Source organism: Neopelma chrysocephalum, unplaced genomic scaffold, assembly GCF_003984885.1.
Source record: "Neopelma chrysocephalum unplaced genomic scaffold, ASM398488v2 Primary Assembly neopelma1_158, whole genome shotgun sequence".
Taxonomy (NCBI): Eukaryota; Metazoa; Chordata; class Aves; order Passeriformes; family Pipridae; genus Neopelma; species Neopelma chrysocephalum.
The window spans coordinates 107,611-122,770 of NW_020897820.1; the positions used below are offsets into that span (position 1 = coordinate 107,611).

Here is a 15,160-nt window from a genome sequence, read left to right on the forward strand (position 1 = left end):
CAAATGTTCCATTGGCCACCAATCCAACCCCTTGTGCTGCCACTGCCGCTCCCCCAGCGCTGTCCTTGCTCCTGTGCTGACCTCCCTTCATTCTCTTAACTCACAAGCGTTCCCAGCAGTCCCAGCTGCTGGAATATTGAGGAAAAACACCCCTCACAGCCGACTGGAGACGGAAGTGGTGCAGGCTGTGCGCTGGCAGAGGTGTGTGAGCCAGAGCAGGTGCTGCCACCAGGAGTCCCCATTAACCTGCCCAGAGAGGGACTGCGGGGAACGCACAGTCCTGCCCTCGGCTGTGAGCTGTGAGTAGCTCTTACTCTTTCCTTGTACAGTAGCATCAGTGCCTGCCAGCAGCAGCAGCAGCAGTTGTGGCAGCACATGCTCTGTGTGACTGCTCAGGGCTCGAAACAGCACAACCATCCCAGCTCTGAGTTCAGCTCCCCCCACCCTGCGAGCTGCTGGTTGTGCTCTCCAGGCACCTGGATGCAGAGCTGGGGGTGCTGCGCTGCAGAACCGGGGGGTTCAGTTACACCAGGGAGGCAGGAGGGCTGGAATTCCACGTGTTTTTCCAGGCAGGCACCAGTTCCATCCTGGGCTGTTGCAGCCAGGACTGGTTGTGCCTTCACGGAGCTGCAACACCCGGCCGAGGCTTTGAACGCTCAGTCCAGGGCTTGGATCCCTGGGTTTGAAATCCCCCCTGTGTTTGCAGGGTGTTACAAACTCTCCCGGGGGATCTGATGACCAAGTGGGATCAGGCACTTGGCTTTTAGAGCCTGGATCCTGCTTTGGGCCTGTCTCACTGTTTGTGCTCTCAGTTCCCTTCGCTTTGACGTTTCTTTTTCCACAGCCTTCGAGGGGTTTTTTGAAGTGGTTTTGCACATATCAACCTGGTGTCTTATTTTGTTGTAAGTCATCACGTACAGCTTCACTTGTGACTTCCAGAAGCCAGTAATTTCTGTCAACAAGTAGTTTCAATTTGCTTTGTTCCCTCGATTCTGTTAAAAAGCCACTTGAGTTCTGGCACCAGTTTCAGGGTGGGGGAAGCCAGATCAGAAAGAGTAACAACAGTAACAGTAACAAAAATCTTTTTCTAATTACTATTTTTCAATTCCAGTGATGAGAAATTCCGTATCCATGACAGAGAGGGCTGGATGAGCTCTGCCTGGAGCAACCCCTGATGGGATTATTCTTTGTTTCTATACCCAGTTTTCTTCCAAAGACAGCAGTGGATTGGTGCTAAACCTTCCACCTTTTGAACAAGGTAACACAGCTCACAGGAAGGATGTTTGCTGGATGGTCAGGGACACTTCAACCCTCAATTATTTTTAGGGGCCATAATGCTTTATCTCCCTAATCAGGATCTCTTCAGCTCCCTAAACGATTGATTTGCTGCTCACTAGTGTTTCCCTGTGGGAATTCCCAGCAGTTTGCCCACTTCTGTGGGAAGGCTTAAACCCTCTTTAGACACAACTGGTGCTCATGTGCCCTCCCTGCCATAGTTCTGTGAAGAAATTCCTCCTGCTGTCCATGCTTTAGTGCAGGGCAGATGCCAACTTGGTAAATCTCTCTTTTTTTCCTCAAAAAAAGAACTGGAGAGCAAGGCCATCACCTGATACGTGACGGGGGCACGAGGCGGGTGAGTTCCCGGTGACAGCGGCTGTGCCCTTCCCTGCTGTGGGGGACCACTGTGGGCAGCTGCACAGCCCCATCAGAGCTGGCACTGCACAGATTGCTTCCTCCCCCCGGGGGATAAGGATCTGTTAATAACCTCGTGGTGAGATCACAATCATGAGACAGTTTGTCAGGGCATCCCCTGCGCCCGCTCGAAGAACTCCGCTGGGCGAGGAATCCCAGCTCGGTGCCCCTCTGAAGGTCAGGAATTTACTCCACAATTTCACTTCTGCTATTTTTGTTTGTTGAGGAACAATGACATCAAATGCCCCCCCCCAGAGCAGCCCCCGTGACTTCCACCACAAACCCCCCGGGGTGCCCCAGACATCAGAGAGGGGGGTCTGGGCAGGAGCAGAGCCAGAGCTGGGAGATCCTGGGTACCCCGGGCTGGCATTGCTGGGCAGAGGGAGCAGCAGGGCACACGTCAGGGTCCCTCCTTGACGTCAGCACAGGGATGTGACTGGGAAGTGCAGCTGGTTCACCCTGCACTCACCAATGCTTCTGTCTGGGCATCTCCGGCTTCCTCCAGCAAAGGGGATGAAGGGGACGAACCTTCCCGTGGCTCGGAACAGGGGGAGGGAGCCAGAGTTTCCATCTCAATTCACCTAAAGCAAAATTAGTGGAAAATACCAGAAAGTTTTGAATCCAGGATATAAGAACACTCCGTGTTGTGCTTTTCTCAGACCAAATTCCGCCTCCTGAGGCAGAGCCCTGAGTTTTGCTTTCCAAGATCCCCCAGCCCATGTGTGCTGTCCAGGAACCATCCCCTGCAGCACTGGGATCCTTCCCGCCTCGGGATGTCCATGAGTTAGGACAACCTGCAGGAATCCCAGCTTTACACACAGCCCATGGATGTGAGACACAGAACTTGGCTCCCTTATGATATTCCATGGCTGAGTGAGCCACAGTTTAATGTCAGAGCAATTCAAGATCACACAGCTCAATTTGGTTCTAACTTGATGTTTCAATTCAAGTGGAACCAGCCTGAACTGAACCGAAATCTCTCTTTCTGAGCAACTTCCTGTGGAATTTATCAGGAAATGCATTTTCGTTGAGAAGTTGATTGATGAACCCGCTGCCTGAGCAGCAGGTTTGAATCACTGACTTCCACTCTTCTGGCACTGAAGGGTCCCCACAGAGGGACCCAGGGACTGGAAATACCTGGTAACTTGATTCCCTTTATATGGTTAATTAACTTTTTACATAGTTAATTAACTCTGGGGTAACAAATGGGTTCTGGTGACACAGCAGTGTGGCTTTCCTGGGCACGGCTCAGGCCTGGCACTGTTGGAGTTCGGTGTGTTTGCTCCCACAGGATCACAGTTTTGTGAAAAGCTGCTCACGGGGCACCCGAGTTCAGGGAATGTGTCAAAGAGATGGAATCACTGAGGCATGAAATAGGCTGGAAATATACACAATTGAATTAAGCAAAGCTTTAATAACTGTTCTGAGAACTCCCCGGGGATAAAACGTGACCGTAAAGAAATTCAGTGTCACACACAGAGAGCAAATTGTTTATTTTAAATATTCCCATTCTTTTTTAAGAAAAACAATTTGCTTGAATGGGCTCTGGCAACACAGAACTTGGCACGTATCAAAGCTCTGAAGATGAAGATTGGGACCACGTGCAGAAAACAAACTGCAAACCACCTGCCTGCATCCCCTCCTTGTCTTTGGCTTCAGCCAGTGCAGATCTGGGGATGGATCCACCGGGACACTGCCAGCTGCCTCTCCCTGGAGCAGTGGGGACACAGAGCACACCGAGGGGCCCGTGCCCCTCTCCGCACACCCACCCCTCCCCAGGCAGGGCCGTGACCGCGTGTGAATCCTTCACAGCCCCATTACACCCCCCGATTCTGGGTATTCTGCCCGTACCCGAGGGAAGTCTTTCATCTCTGGTCCTCCTTGGGGGAAGTGGTTACGAGATAAAGCTCTCGAGGCACTGTACCTGCCCGGGTACCTGGTGAGCAGAGGCAAACAGAGCAATAAATAGCTGCAGAGACGGGAACGGCACCTGCTGACTGAGATAAGTGCCAGGCGAGGTGTGGGGGCACTCAGAGCACGCCAGGGGAAGTGAGGGTCACGTTGGGTGAGCAGGGAAAAACCCCCGTGGTCCTCAAGCACCCTGCCCTGAGCACCCTAGAACGGCCTCAGAACCACGGCAGCACTGGCCCACTGAGAGAGAAACACTGGGAAGGATTTTAAGCGGCAGCCAGGCTGTCACCATGTCTAAGGATGGTCTGAAACTGGATCTGGGTCTTTACACAGGACCCAGGACCATCCACAGGACCCTCGAGACTGTCCTCAACTTCAGATATATTTAACTGGGGCTGGGATTCCATCCTGTGATGCTCTATTTTTCCACCTGGCTGCAGTAACAGCACTGACACAGTGTGAGAAGATGGACAGGACATGATGCCAAAGGCAGTACTTCTAAGTGACCCTGGCCTGGGAGGAAACTGAGTTTATGAGGAGCTGGAGATGTTTCTGCCTGTTAGAGGGGTCTGTTCCAAGAGCAGGGCCCCCCTTGGACACCCACCAAACAAAAGCCACTGATTTGCCTTGGGGGAAGGAGTGGGACTTCCAAAGCGCAGAAGATTTGGGGAAGATGGTGCAGATGGGAGCACAAAAATACCCAAAAGCAGAAAGAGGGGAAGTCACTGAGCTGCTGACAGTGTCGTGAGGGAGAAGGGTGAAGGGCTGCTGGCCACGGGCAGTCCTGTGCACTGAGCCTTTTCATCCTGAACACCCTTCCCAGAACGGGTCTGGCAGGTGGGATGGATCGTCCCCATTTCCTCCAGCACTGGGCTCTGCGGGTGCTCCACAGATGAAGCAGGACCTGCTGCAGAGGGGAGGTGAGAAGGAGCCTCCTTCCCCTGGTTTTCCCTCACTGCAGACCTTTTCTCGTGTGTCGGTGCAGCAGCAGAGCCCACATCACACCCTGTGTGCCAGTGACAGCCCTGGGTGTGTGGAACCTGCAGCACCGCACGGCTCTGAGCACATGAGGAGGAGGAGGAGGAGGAGGAGGAAGGGGAGGAGGGTCTGCTGAATGTCAGTGACACCAGGGTGCCTGGTGTCACCGGGCTCCTCGCAGGGGGCAGGAAGTATAAAAGCAGAGTTCCCCGAGGAGGGTCTCTGGCAGCAGCTGGAGCGTGTGATGCTCTCCCTGACGCTGTGACCAGATCCCTGCTGGAACCACACCATGGGCGGGGGTGAGTACCTGGGCTGCAGCCTCTGGCTGTGTCTTCAGCTTTATTGATGGTGCTCGAACTCCTGCCCTGTGACACAGGAGTGGGACACTTCTATCAGAGTATTTAAACAGCATAAAAGACTTTCATCTTCCTCATTTTTACTATTTTTAAAAAAAAATGCACAGTTCTCTTTTAGAAGCTCAGAAACCTCAAATGACTTCAGAAACAAACAGGCAAAAAACAAGTGTGGAGGCAATGTTATGGGCTCTTGTGTCCCAAAGAAAATGAGCTCTTCTTGCATAGTTCACACCTTTTCTTCTGTGTTCTTAATTAAAAAAAAAAAGAGAGAGAGAACACTCTCTCCTTGGACACGTTATAATTCAGTGAATAAATCGAGGAATTAGGAGCAAGTAAAGCTGAGGTTGTTCACTAAGTCCATCCAGTCTTTTGCAAATTATTTTTATTGATGAATAAAATATTTTTATTGATGGGGATGCAGGAGGCTCTGGGGATGCAAGCGGCTTTGGGAATTCAGGATGCTCCAGGGATGCAGGAGACTCTGGGGATGCTCCAGGGATACAGGAGGCTCTGGGGATGCAGGACCAGGCAGGAGGGGCTGGGTCCCACAGCACTGTCCAGGCAGGAGCAGGGAAGGGGCTGAGGGAATCTTCTCATGGATGCCTTCTCACAGCCTCCGGCAATCAATGGCTAAGGAAATTCCTGGATTTTAGAATCCCTCCATCCAAACCAACACATCAGAACCCATCTGGACCTGCCCACCACACATCACTCTCCTCCTGTTTAAACTTCTGGCCCTTGCATCATCCCATGGGCGCTTTGTGGCTGCTTGTTCCGAGGGGTTTGGTGTTTGGGGGCAGCTGAACTCGAGCTTAGCTCCTGGGAAAGGCAAATCATGACAGGGAAAAGGAAGAGTTAGTGAGAATCTGACAAGAAGAGCAGGATGGTGTTCCTGCTTTGGGGTTTTTGTCCTGCTGTTGTATTTCAGAGGAATATTCCATCCCTCTGGAAGATGCCCAGCAGTGGTGCTGTCTTTGAAATGCTTCTGGCTCACTTCAGTGTGAGGCTTTTAACTTGCTTATCCCTGCTTATCTTGTCCTTTGATTCACAGTTTCCTGAAAGGAGCGGAGGCAGATAATTATTAACTTTCTTCTGTAACAGATCAGTGAACACAAGAAATAAGAGCGTGGCTGGGTTTCTCTGGTCTGCTCACTCCTGAAATGACGGTGCCTCTGCCCTGCCGGTTGTGAGGAGGGGAAGGCACGGAGCTGTTAACTGCCAATAGCCATTAGATCACTTGAGTGTGATTAACTGTTCTCAGAAATACCCAATTCTTCCCCCAGAAGCCTCTGTGCTGCTGGTGAAGAGGCACCAGAAACTGGTACATGTATGAAGATGCAGAGAGTAAGTCACTCCCTGCCTACACGTGTGCTGAGCAGGAACTTTTGCTTTGCAGTTCCAGGAGACCAAAAAATGTTCTTTCACCACGAGGGTTTGGCCAGGACAGGTTTGCTCAGCTTTGCCAATGGTCCCTAAAGCATTCCCAATGCTCCCTAAAGCCTTCCCAACCTCTGCTTTGCTCTCATCCATCCCTAGGCAGCGGCTGCTCCCCCGGTGTGAGCCGGACCCGTGTGGGCAGGAGCTGCCCTGGTCCTTTGTCCAGCCTGATTTAACCACCCTCAGGGTCATGTCTCTGCTCCTCTCTCCTCCTCGGGGCAAATGTCCTGCTTCCAAATATTTCTCACTGTCAGAAGCTTTCCCAGGTGTACCTGAGGGGATTCACTGTTCCTGCTCGTACCTTGCTTACAATTAGCTGCTGATGCTGAGGCAGATTCAGATAAACTGAGTGGGATTTACCTGCCCAAACTCACCCACTCTTCTGCCACAGCACAGCCCAGGTGCCCAGCCCAGGACACCTGAACTATGATTTAAAAACATCTGTTTCTTTCCCTTTGCTGTTGAGGGAGCCTGAACAGCTCAGCAGGTGTCAAGGGGTGAATCCCACCCCTTGGCCTTAATCTAAGGAAGAAGATTGTCAAAACTGATGTGCTGCCATCCCCTGCCATCCACAGACCCCTTCCCTCCTTCATTCCCATGGAGCAATTCCCCTTTCCACCTGTCCCTGGGTCCTGCAGGACAGGGACAGCAGCAAACCAGCACCTCCCACGCTGAGGGACGTGGGGGCTGTCAGGGCCAGGCTGACTCATTTGCTGTGGTGGGGTTTTGGTATATTTTTATAAACAAGGTTTCTAGTGCAACTGGTTGTGGGGATTTTTGGGAGGGTTTTTTTTTTTCCATTAATATTTTGAGGAACAAAACTTTAAGAACTTTTAAGAAAATACCCAGAGCAGCCAACTGCCAGGGGGTGTGAAAAAAGAAAGAAAAAGTAAGAAAATGTACCTAAACTGGCTGATAAACTGCAGAGCACAGCTCATGCCTTCTCATTTGCTTCTGTCCAGTGCCCCAGACCACAAGAGAACTGAGGGGAGACCCAGGTTCTGTCCAGTCTCACTGAAACCAGTGGCACAGACGAGCTCGAACTGGTGTGTGAGGAGCAAGAGGCTGCAGGGCCTCTGGGCTTGAGCCTTTGCAAGCGTGTAACCTGAGGTGGGGGCACAGCAAGAGGGGCAGAGACAGCACAGGCTTTCTTCATATTGAAAAGTCATTTGACATTTAAGACACTTGAAACAGCAACTGAGAGGGGGAGGGAAAACTGTGATGATCTTCAAAGGAATGATATGGGCTGAACTGTTCCAGGAGTTGGTTGAGTCACGTTTTCGGTCCTGTTTTGTTAGACCTTCACTGGGTGATAAGAAAACAGAACACAACAGAGCAGAGCAGCTCTCACCAGGGCTGGGCACTGCCACTGCTCATGTTCAGCCAGGGCTGGGCCTGGGGACTGCAAACCAAGCCATGGAGAGCAGCTGCTGGAGTTGGGTTTAGGTCGGTGCTTTCCTCCCTGGAATGAGGGTGGTTCTCCTCTGCCTCCTTTTATCCAGCTGCCAGGGAGGTAATTGCATCTGAGGCCTCAGCCCCTGCCTGGTGGGGCTGAGCTGGGCCAGCACAGGTTATCACCCACCCACAGGGGCTCATCATCCATCCACAGGCAGCCACAGCACCAACCCCAGGAGTCCCCAAGGAACCAGGCTATTCAGGAGGAGCAACAGAAGAATAAAGACTCCCATGGCTGGGTTTTTGCAGAGATCAGGGACCCTGTGCCCCTTTCCCAGGCAGGGAGGGCAGTTACAGTCCTGGCTTGCTTAAATCACCCAGCGGGTCCCAGTCCTTGGGCCTTTCAGTGTATTTGTTGTGTAACGTGCAAAGTCAGAGCAGCAGCTCTGAGGGGAGATGACCACACCAGACACCAAACCTCTTCCTGCAGTCTGGGACTGCTCAGAGTGAAAGCCACTGGCTTTCAGACAGACAGAAGCTCCCCTGTCTCCCCTCGGGCCCAGCCTTGCTCTCCTCCCCTCCTGACTAACCCCTGGTGAACCCCTCAGGTCCCCCCAGGAGGATTTGGAGAAGGTGAGGGGTGGGTGAACACAACCAAGCACGCAGCTGCATGAGTATAAATGATGAAAATGAGGTGAGACACAACTTCTAGGGGACCTTGGAGAAGGCTGTTACACAGGCCTGGGGATGAGCAGCGTGAGTTTTCACACGTGGCTGAGGATCTCTCACCCACACATCACTGTCGTGTATAAACAAACACCTCCAGTCCAGATACCCAAGTAACTCTGTCTGTTATTAGTGATGCTGTTGCATGTGATTTAACATGGGGACATGGTGCAATGGGTGCAGTTACCTGAAGCAGTGGAAGTTCAACATCCTGGTCGTGGTGCAACACCTGAGCAGGAGCCTGACAGAGCAGGGAAGGGCACAAAGGAGCTCTGAAACAGCAGAGCTGTGTCCAGCAGACACTGAGCACGAGAGGGGCACAGGAATCAGTCACATTCATGAACAACCAGGCCACGAGGAGCAAGGCAGAGTTTCTGGAAGGAACAGGCAACTGAAAACCAAAGACATCTCCTCGCTCGGTGCTCCCAGAGCAGATATCCCACAGGGAGTGAGGGCCTGCAGTGCGGGGAGCAGCCAGGGCCTGCAGGGACATCCTGGGGCAGCAGCACAACACTCCACAGCTGATGCCACTGTCCCTCAGGGAGGGACTCTCCTGCTCACACCAGAGCAGAGCCCGGGGCTTTCTCACTGTCACCTTCCAGCTGAGCGAACTTTCAGTGGCAACTGCCCGAGGTAGATGCTGGTACGAGCTTTAAATAGAGAGAGGAGAAAGCTGCCCTGGTCCCTGCCCTGCAAACCACAGCAGGAAGAGCTGCACGGCTGAGATTGCTCTCACCACCATCACACCTGGCTCTGAATTCAATTTTCCCTCCCAGCTGTCAGCGTCCTGTATCTCCACATCCCAAGGCAGCAGAAGCCAACCCTGACATTTAGAGAGGAGCAATAAATTTCAGGCAGTTCCAGTTCTGTCTGTCCCGGGGGGGAGCTGGCACTGCAGGGGCACAGCTGGGCTGGATTTATGGCCCTCACAGCTGGCTGTTTTCACGTGGGTTAAGCTGCACAGGCACAGGGCACAGGCTGCTGGCTGCCTGCAGGGAAAGGTAATGGATGAAATCAAAATGGGTGCGCTGTGCACAAGTGTCCTCAGCTCTCAGCCTTCACTGGACAGGGCTCTGAGCAACCTGGTCTGGTTGAAGACGTCCCTGCTCACTGCAGGGGGTTGGACTGAATGACCTTTAAAGGTCTCTGCCAACCCAAACTGTTCTCTGGTTCTGTGAAGCCGGAGGGACCAGACTCCTGAGACTTCATCCGTGCTCTGACAGTAACTTGTGTGACCCCGGGTTATCCTGTTGGCATCTTCACCAGGTTTTGATTTCCCCAGCTGTGGGGGCTCTGCTTTTTCAAAGTGAGAACCACGTGGAAAGCCCCACTCAGCCACTAACAGAGCATCTCCTTCTATCCTAGGCAAGCAGCTAAAGGTCACCCTTGTTTTCAGCCTGCCGCTCGTTTTTCAGGTAAGATGTTTTTAACAGCATTTTGAAATCCAGCAGCTCTGTGTTGTGGCTAAAGAGAGATCTCAAAAACTCAGAGCAGCCACCCACAGCCCCAGAGGTGTGTGGGGACGGGGCTGCTCACCCCAGGATCCAGCCGTGGGAGGTGGGAGGTGAGAGCAGAGCCCTGCTAGAGAAACACAAACAGGAGGAACAACACCAAGGAGGGAAAAACAGTGACACAAACGCCGTGATTTTCAAATGGCCGTGGCTGTGAGAGTCCCCGGTCAGCCCCAAAATGAGCATTTCCAGGACAGACAGGAGCACCCTATGCTGACAGTGGGGAGCAGCTTGTTCCCTGCTCCCTGCAAATCCCTGGTCAAGGTGCCAGGCTCCGACCAAGGGCTGTGCTGGAAAGAGATGTGCCCAAGGAGGAAGAGTCCAGCATCTTCCTCTGCCTGTTCCTGCTCGGAGTCACCCTGACCAGGAAGGAGAACCCCAAGCACGGAGCTGTGCCATGACCTGCTCCCAGACTGGGGCCTGGCCCTGGTGCCTGCAGTCCCAGGCAGCACCAGCCCCTCCAGGCCCGTGGGGCTCCCTGAGGCTCAGGCAGAGCCGAGCAGCCCATTCTTTTCCCTTTCACTACTGGGAGGATGTGGTGAAACCAAACCTGCCGAGATGGTGAGCACAGAGATGCTCCTGATAACGGGGGGGGGGTATCTTTCATCTCTGTGCGATGGGGAGAAGGTTCTGGAGACTAATAAGTCACAGAAAGCAGGGCACAGATACCACAGGCTCCCTCTGCCCCACAGCTTATGGCAGCGTAGGAAGATGAAACGAGAATAATCAGAACTGAAATCAGGGGCCTGAATGAGACGCCGGCACCGCGTCTGCGCCAGCACGGAGCAGCTTCCTGCTGCACTCACTGCATTTCCTCACCGTCCCACCGCCACCTCTGTTCATTTCTGATTTAGCTGAAGGATGTTTTATTTCTCACATTTGACCCACCAGCCAGCTGTGTACACACAGCTGGAGGCGGGCCCTGGAACACTCTGGAAAGCTGCCACACGTCTGAGGGTTTCGCAGGTGTTACTTTGGCTGAGCACTAAACATTTCTGGTGGAATTCCCACTTGGAGCCCCCCGAAAAGCCCCAAACCCCCACACACACTTGTGGGAAACGTTTTCAGCCACAAGGCCACGCCAGCTCTGTTTGTGATGTTGGCACGGGCCAGCACTTGGGAACTCCCTGGGACTCCTCTCCAGGCTCCCTTCCCGGCGAAGGCGCAAGGTCCCGTCCCAACACTCGTCTTTTCTTTCCTGCTGTAGTTCTGTGCCGGGGACAACGTCACCGATGACTATGACTCCAACACCACCATCGACTACACCATGTTCGAGACCCTGTGTGAGAAGAAGGAGGTGCGTTCATTCCGCGCCGCCTTCCTCCCGGCCATGTACAGCCTCATCTGCTTCACGGGGCTGCTGGGCAACGGGCTGGTCATGCTCACCTACATCTACTTCAAGAGGCTGAAGACCATGACGGACATCTACCTGCTGAACCTGGCTCTGGCAGACATCCTCTTCCTGCTGACCCTGCCCTTCTGGGCCGCGAGCGCGGCCACGCACTGGCTGTTCGGGAAGTTTGCCTGCAAGGCCGTTTACTGCATCTGCAAAATGAGTTTCTTCAGCGGGATGCTGCTCCTGCTGTCCATCAGCATCGACAGGTACTTCGCCATCGTCCAGGCGGCCTCGGCCCACCGCCTGCGGCCCCGCATGATATTCATCAGCAAGGTGACGTGCGTCATCATCTGGCTCCTGGCCTTCATCCTCTCCATCCCCGAGCTGGTTCACAGCGGTGTGAACAACCTGGAGACCCATCCCCGTTGTTCCATCATCGCTCACGACCTGCAGACCTTCAACACCGGCATCAAAGTGTCGCAAATGGTGTTCGGCTTCTTAATCCCCCTCCTGGTCATGTCTTTCTGCTACCTCGTCATCATCAGAACGCTACTCCAGGCCCGCAACTTTGAGAAGAACAAAGCCATCAAGGTCATCATCGCTGTGGTCATTGTCTTCGTCGTCTTCCAGCTGCCCTACAATGGTGTCATGCTGGCCAAGACCATCTCGGCCTTCAACCAGACCAGCTCGTGTGAGGAGAGCAAGAAGCTGGACGTGGCGGACGACGTGACCTACACCCTGGCGTGCTTCCGATGCTGCCTCAACCCCTTCCTCTACGCCTTCATCGGCGTCAAATTCCGCACCGACCTCTTCAAGCTGCTGAAGGAGCTGGGCTGCCTGAGCCAGGAGCGCCTCTGGCAGCTCACCAGCTGCCGCGAGAGCAAGAGGTTCTCCTTCGCCATGGAGACAGAGACAACCACCACCTTCTCCCCGTGAGCCGAGCCCCGGGCGTGCTGGGGCCGAGCTGGAACGGTTCTGAACACTTCCTCTACTCTGAACTCCCGGCAGAGCGAAGCCTGACAAACTGCAGGGAAGGCAAGAGGAAAACCCAGGAGCCTCCCCCTGGGAGAGACTCCAATAGGATTGTCACTAACAGCAAAGCAAGGGAGAGGTGGTGAGTGTACAATTCCTCCTGCCATTTCACCTTTAGTTTAGTCTTTCCCAGTCAAAATCAGAAATGCTCAAAATAGAACATTTTCCCTAAAAGCAACAAATACCCAGAGAAACAGGCACTGGGGCAGCAGAAATGTTTGGTTTGGAGCTGAGCTTCCAGGAGCATCACCCTTGCTTTGGATGTTACTTTTTACAAGACAACCTGTTGCTCTGCAGTCCTACAGAAATGCCCCTTGCACCGAGTCAGTCCAAGACAAACCAGCACCCACAGCCTTTGCCTCACACTCGATCCAACACACAACACCAGCTGTGGAGCACCCGAGCACTCGACTCTGCTCTGCCTTCCCCCATCAGAAGCCAGAAATGCCTATAACTAATAACAAATACATACAAATTATAGCCACAATTTCAATTACTTTGTATAATACTGTGGCCACTCGTAAGTTTTTCAGGAAAAGTACAAATTCCACTTCGCTTCTGCCTGTATCTTCTTTCTGTGCTATCACCTGCTGGCTTCAAGAGATAAACGTGAGGGTGGGTTTTCTCCTTCCCCTCCCAACCAATGTGTCCTTCTAGCAGGACTTCAGCTGCCTTTGAAGTCAGATCTGTGTTTCACTCATAAGCTACTGGGACGTGTTTTGCCTCGGTGCTGTCGGCACCAACTAAGACGCCGCTCGCCGGGGTTTGATCTAAACGCAAAGGACAGTCATGTGTGGAAAATCCCTGCCAGGGCCACAGCAGCTGAACAGCAGATTGCCATGGAAAGTCTGTCATGGAAAGTCAGGCCTTGGAAGAGCCCAGGCTGTAATTCCAGTTGGCACTTTGACGGGAAGAGCGAAGATTCCTGCTGACAGATGACCACCCTGGGAAGCGCCGCCGTGGGACAGCTGCAGTCAGGGGGAGCTGCTGCACGGCCTGTGCAGCTGTTCCTGCCCTTGTCCTGGGAGCTCTGATCCCACAGCTCTCCCAGAGCCAGTGGAGAGAGCTCTCGGCCAGGAGCCGCTCCCAGGGCTGGCAGGGGAAGCCTGTCCACGTTCCCCTGGACACACAGAACCTTGTGCAGCAAAACACTCACTAAGACATTCATCCTCTTTTTTAACACACAGATCCATCGGCAGTGACACAGGGAACTCCATGGATTGCAGGTTGGAAAGCACTGCCTCAGGGACACGGGGACTAAAATCAGCCTTCCAAGGCAGAATTCAGCTGGCTGGGTTACAGACCTGCCTGCCACCATAACTAAATCAATTCTTCACAAACCATTTGTATTGGGGGTATGGCATTTTGCCAGGGGCTGGGATTTGGGAAGAAAGGATGTTCTGCTCCGTGTTACCTGTCTGTGCTGAACTGCTGAACTCCTTTTCTTTTACAATGCTCAGGTGACTGCACAGAAGTGCTGCTTCTCTGTCACACAGAGCAGGGGGGTGACAGCTGACACTGAACAGTCATTTGTCCTTGGTTTGTTCCTTGTCCTTACTCGGGCAAGACACAGCTCCTGAGAGCTTGGCCAGAGCAAGGGACATGCCCAGCACAGGGGCTTTGCAGTTTTCCTCATCAGTAACAATAAATTTTTAATGTATATTCAATATGTAAAGCTGCTTTACACAGACAAAGCTCAATCTGTTCATGAATGTACCCTGAGAACACACTGCTGCCACGGAACCTTTCATGCAGAATCCATTCACCCTGTTCACCCTCCACCAGCACAGGGAGCTGGACTTGTCTCCTGTTGATAAAAGCCATTCCCCTCCTGCAAATGGAGAGGTCTCCAGGTCTTTATGGGCCACAGGACACGCAGCTGCTTCCATAAATGAGGTCCAAGGGCATCGTGTGGAACAGCTGGTGCCTCAGTGAGGCAGTGGCAATGCCAGTGAGCAGCTTTCCTTGTTTAAATTTAATGGACAGAACAAATTTGCATCTGATTTAGATGAGTCATGTTAACATCGGCCCAAGATCCCAACTCGAGGTTCCCCACTGATGTCTGAAAACTGACTGTATTTTGCTATTTGTGAAAAAATAAATTATAATGATTTAAATAAAATATCTTTAGTTTTCCATTGCATTTTCTCCATCCTTGTACAGTCCCTGTCACCTCCTTTTTGTCCTGTCAGGAGCTGTCTGATCAGCTCAGCTTCACACCAGCGCTGCCCTGCAGGAAAGGAAGCAATGTAAAATAAACTAAGTAGAAAAAAGTTGGTTTACTCCATCTGCTGATGGATTATACTGGAAACAAGTCACCAGCAAGTTAAGGAGTCTTTATTTTAACTATTAACCCACCTGCCTTAACGCTGCTCCACAGCTGGATACATGTGTTGGCTGCTCACCAACAATTAAGTGAAAAGCCTTCGTGCTGCAGCATTTTATTGTTTATTTTTAAATTAAAATTCAGCAATAAAACACAGTCTTACTGTGGGAATTGCTCACAGGGAGAGGCAGCGACCACAGCTCTGGGGGGATGCAACCCCCACAGCCAGAGTCAGAGTAGGAACTGCAACTAAAACAGGCCAGTGTGGCACCATAAACGTGCACACAACGTTCCTTCCCGATCCACTTGTGCCTCAAGGCACTCAGGGATGACCCACATCCTTTACAGAAAGTGTCTTGTGAATTGCAACCACAGAGTCAAAGAGGAAGGACCTCAGAGAACAGGAGCAGACAGGAATCGTGGCAGGTGAGTGCCAGGGCTGAGGCCCATTTCTGCTTTC

The 15,160-nt window shown here is 52.6% G+C and overlaps 1 protein-coding gene across 2 annotated transcripts; it reads left to right on the top strand.

Moving 5' to 3' along the window:
- The first annotated feature begins 1,853 nt into the window (after positions 1-1,853).
- CCR7 (C-C motif chemokine receptor 7) lies at positions 1,854-13,625 on the top strand. 2 transcript variants are annotated; one of them, XM_027701485.1, is made up of 3 exons: positions 1,854-1,869; positions 9,861-9,910; positions 11,214-13,625. In XM_027701485.1, the coding sequence occupies exon 3, from the start codon at positions 11,274-11,276 to the stop codon at positions 12,276-12,278; it is 1,005 nt and encodes a 334-aa protein (XP_027557286.1). In that variant the 5' UTR covers positions 1,854-1,869; positions 9,861-9,910; positions 11,214-11,273; the 3' UTR covers positions 12,279-13,625. The 2 variants fall into 2 exon arrangements, with proteins under 2 accessions (XP_027557286.1, XP_027557285.1); XM_027701484.1 differs by lacking the exon at positions 1,854-1,869 and adding an exon at positions 4,777-4,880.
- Positions 13,626-15,160: the final 1,535 nt, after the last annotated feature.

Coding starts and splice junctions, on each gene's coding strand:
- CCR7 (XM_027701484.1), top strand. Junction 9,911..11,213: donor GCCTGCCGCTCGTTTTTCAG/GTAAGATGTTTT, acceptor TTCCTGCTGTAG/TTCTGTGCCGGGGACAACGT.